The sequence below is a fragment of the Quercus robur genome, chromosome 2, assembly GCF_932294415.1.
Source record: "Quercus robur chromosome 2, dhQueRobu3.1, whole genome shotgun sequence".
NCBI lineage: Eukaryota > Viridiplantae > Streptophyta > Magnoliopsida > Fagales > Fagaceae > Quercus > Quercus robur.
In genome coordinates, this window is record NC_065535.1 from 47,161,211 (window position 1) to 47,165,726 (window position 4,516).

The 4,516-nt window shown below is 38.6% G+C and overlaps 1 protein-coding gene across 1 annotated transcript; it reads right to left on the minus strand.

The window, feature by feature from the left end:
- Positions 1–202: 202 nt before the first annotated feature.
- LOC126699491 (uncharacterized) lies at positions 203–2,890 on the minus strand. Its single transcript, XM_050397346.1, has 4 exons — positions 2,636–2,890; positions 1,983–2,080; positions 1,508–1,876; positions 203–287 (listed from the first exon to the last, which is right to left on the minus strand). Exons 1-4 carry the CDS (start codon positions 2,888–2,890, stop codon positions 203–205), a joined length of 807 nt encoding a protein of 268 aa, XP_050253303.1.
- Between the last annotated feature and the right edge of the window lie 1,626 nt (positions 2,891–4,516).

Genomic DNA, 4,516 nt, shown 5'->3' on the forward strand with positions numbered 1-4,516 from the left:
GTTAGGCAGCAAGTGGGAAGTGTGGAAGTGTTTATGTTTGGTTAGGTGGGTGGTGGAAGTGTATGTTTGGTTAGCATAGGGCTGGCAGTGTGTAAATTTTTTGGTTAGGTAGTTAGCATGGAAACACTTGTTGGTTTTTTGGTACCATTCCTGGAATGAAATGAATACCCCTATTCCTTGAATCTATGATGTGTTATGCAATCTAAGCAATCAAGATTTGGTAAAATAAGAACCCAATAAACTCCTCAGCTAAAGAGGCAATAATGTCCACAAAATGCAAGTATACTCTGTTAAGAGACAAAACAAAAAATAACATATAATCAAAGGTAACACTTATCATAAATTTTCGAATAATCCCAATTGAATAGAATCCAATACAATTTTCATAGTATGAATGCACAACTACCCTAAAATCTAAGATCAGATAAGCTTAAGAGCTAGCTACATTTTTATGCAAGAACCACATTAAAAAACTTAAGGAAACATATTCTGAAACATGACCTCATAGTTTTGGGTGGATAGTTAGAAACTACCCTAAAACCTATTATGAGATAAGCTTGAGAGTAATGCAAGAATCAAAATCAAACATGTAAGGAAATTATGAATCCTTAATTCAAACATAAATCTTAAGCATATCATTCCTAAAAATTAGAAATGTCAGAGAATTTCGTAACAAAATAAGTGCATTTGCTCAAAGAATCCCAATTGAATAGAATCCAATACAATTCTCAAAATTCCAATAGTGACCACAAGTGTGTAATCTATGAAAAAAAAAAACAGAAAAGAAATAAACATAGATCATTACCCCAAAAATGGAGAGAAGCCCAATGATCAAAGATGTAAAGCAATAAAGTCAAAGATTATACATATATTCACATCTGTTTAGTTGCAGAGAAATAGGAAGGCAAAATGGACTTTCATAATACAATTCCAAACCTATTTTAACCATCACTTTCTACAAAATAAAGGGCATTGTTCCATAGTTAATGTTAACCCTATCACCATGACCATCACTTTCTACAAAACAAAGGGCAATGTTCCATAGTTAACCCTATCACCATAAATACACAAAACAAAAACAACACGAAAAATGAACTTGTGCTCTCTTCATTTCCTTGGACCATGCACAGATGATTAACTCCCACCATGTCTAATTGCTTCCATGTATTTGGATGCATTCTTAGAAGCCTTTAGAGTCTTTGATGTGACCACCTTGTCTTTTTATGCCTTGGATTTGGGTTGCTGTTGCTGGAGTTCTGTGTGGTGCTGCCTAACTAGTGTGGTGTAGCTGGAGTGGAGCTGTGCTGCTATGTCTGAGATGGTGCAAATTGAGTGGCTGAGCTTGTCTTGGCTTGAGGTGGTGCACCTGGCCTGAAGCTAGGCATGCTGGACTAGTATGGTGCACCTAGTGTGGCTGAGGCTACCCTAGTTCTGCTGGTCTACAAACAAGAAATTCACACCATTAATATTGAATAGCAACTATTTCACACACGTGTCCATATATTACCTTATTAGATGTGAGGAGTTCCCTCCAATCTCACCCTTGCAACTTCTTCTATTATGCCCTAACATACCACAAGCCTTGCATTGCTTAGAGATGCCAGCTCTCCTACTTGTTAGCTCATTAGGTTCCCTTGCTCTCTTCTTCTTAGGTTTACTAGGTGGTTTTCTTTTGATGGGAGGCTGAACTGGGGTCACACCATTGGGTCTCCACATATTCTGTCCATTCATTGGTGATACGATTGGTTCATAGCATGCCTTGTATGTAGAGACATGGTAACATGGGTGAACATACTGTTCAACATCTTGTTTGTTGAAAACTATGCAGCTGATTGCATGAGCATAGGGTATGCCACTTATATCCCACTTCCTACAACTGCAGTGTGTTGTGGCCAAGTCAACAGTGAAACTTTGCAGACCATTTTTCACTTCAAACTGTGTCTACCTAGCCCCTATTGGCTACCAGCTTTTCCTTGAGCAACCTCTTCATCACCTTGGCACAAATATCTGACTCTAGCCTCACACATTTCTCTTTGTTCTCATAGAACCTAGTCATCAGATATAGCCTGATACACTCAACCTACAATCACATACAAGTACAATGAAACATTAGATATTAATTACAACAATTGCCAAAAATAGTACCAAACAATCACTATAATTAACTGAAGGTGATCATAAAGACTCATACTATGCTAATTATGGGCTTAGATATGAATTTAAGAATCCTACTGTTGAAGCTCTCACACATATTGTTGAGTATGGTATCAGTCAAGCCATCCTCACTAAACATGTGTCTAGCCCATTTTATTGTTGAGTGAGCATCCACCCAACTATGTGCATCAACATCAATCTCCTTCATCTCATCCATCACCCTATCAAACTCTTGTTTGTAAGTTGCCTTGGCTGCCCTCCAAAACATATCTCTGATCAGTACACCAAGATGGTTCTTCCTAAAATTGTTATAGAGGTGCCTACAACAAATCCTGTGTTTATACTATGGCCAATTGTCAATGAATGTTTGCATCAACCCTTGTCACAAACAGTTTCACAGGCAAGTATGTGAAGTTAGTGGACAAACAGTACAATGACTAAATACAGATTTAAACAACCAAATGGAGAATTAACTACACACCTTCTGCTGGTCTAACATAAACACCCATCTCTTATTCTGACCTATGTCTGCAAGTAACAGGTTGATGAACCAAGTCCAAGAGTCCTTGGTTTCAACCTCTACCACTGCATATGCAAGTGGGAAATACTCTTCATTAGGATCTTTGCACACTGCAATAATCAACTGCCCCCTCACTTGTTTTTCAAGTAGCAGGCATTCAAACCAATGAATGGCCTGCATCCAACCAAAAACCCCTTCTTGCATCCCTCCAAACATATTTATAGCCTCTCAAAATAAGACACCCCACACACTAGGTCCATCTTAGTTGCTAAATCACCATCATTGAAGGTATATACCTTTATAGTATTGTACTGCCAGGACCAGACCTCCTTAATTTCTCACAGTACTCCCACAGCTAGTTGTACTGTTGTGTATAAGCCCCATCCACATATTCTTTAGCCTTATCCCTAGCCCTACTAGCCTTTCATGCACTTATGTTTAGGGTATACTTCTCATGGACAGCTTCTTGGATGTCTCTCAGCTTGATATTAAGCTCTCTTTTCACTTTCTTCATCAACTTCTTCCCAATGTATGATGAAGTACACCTAGGGTTCTTAAAACTTCTAAAGCATGTATGTTCCAAAGTCAATGTCCTTAATTGGTAGCTCCTCTCCCTTGGCACTTTTGTTAGATAGGCAACAAACTTGCAGTTTTCCTAGCAGACAGCTTTTACCCTTTGCAAGTCATTTTTAACAAATCTGATCCCCCATCCACCATGAACTGCATATTCTGTTATAGCTTCCTTGAATTGCTTGGGTGTTGTAAATAGCAGATCCTTTTCAAAAACAATATGCTCTGCCTTAGCCACTGGCTTAAACATAGGGAATTTCTTCACTTCCTCATTTTTCTATCCCCTACCATTTCCTACATGTGTACTTCTATCATCCTCAAAGATATCATCACTGTCATATCCAAGCTCATCATCAGATGATGATTCCACCAGACTGTGCAATTCCTCACTCTCATAATCAGAGTTCATTACACTAGCATCCATTTGGCCTAGTTCAACAACATCATCATCCTTACCATCCCAACTGTTTTCAACAAAGTCCCTAACACCATGGTTCAACTCTACCTCATCATCTAGCCCACTTCCCCCACCACCATTTCCCTCACTATCACTGCCATCACTTAGAATAAAGACCTCAGGTGGGTGCTCAATGGTAGGTTCTTTACCTACTCTCCTTGAAACCACATGGGAAGCAGCAACCTTAATGGGAACATCCACCTTAGTTGGCTCATCCTCATTGCTAAAAGTTTGATCATTAGCATACATATCATCACTCCCATCATGGTCATCACTATCATGTTCACTATCATCACCATCATAATCACTTATAAAGTCTTGTTCCACTGCCAATGGTTGCACATACTCACCAATATCCTCTTCTTCATCAACTAGTATAAAGTCATCTACTGGGTGCTCTACATACACATGAATCTCTTCATGACCCTTCACTAAATCTGTCACGAACATGGCATCATCATCGTTAATAACCAAATAGAAATTTGCCCTTTCTTGGTCCATACCAGTCATTTTATACCACAGCCTGCTAATAGAGGTGTACCTAAAGTCTCTACAAATACCCTCTAGCTCAACCTTGGACCACCTTTTAGGGTCACAATTATCAACTACATCTATTGTAGCTCCCACATATTTTCTAGGATTCTCAATAAAATGGCCACCATGATACAGAGATATACTTAATAGCTCATCCATTCTGCATGCAACATTGCACCAAACCCAATTAAACAATGCTAGTTACAGAATAAAACAACAGTTATTTAACAAAGCAACACTTAATAAAATAATCCATTCTACATGCAACATACCACCAAACC

Excerpts from the sequence above, each read along its gene's own strand:
- LOC126699491 (XM_050397346.1), bottom strand. The coding sequence starts at position 2,890 with ATGTTTGGAGGGATGCAAGAAGGGGTTTTTGGTTGGATGCAGGCCATT. Across the intron at positions 2,081-2,635 it reads TTATGTTAGACCAGCAGAAG|GTTGAGTGTATCAGGCTATA; the intron begins GTGTGTAGTTAA and ends ATGTGATTGTAG. Across the intron at positions 1,877-1,982 it reads TGTGCCAAGGTGATGAAGAG|TTGTAGGAAGTGGGATATAA; the intron begins GTTGCTCAAGGA and ends AACACACTGCAG.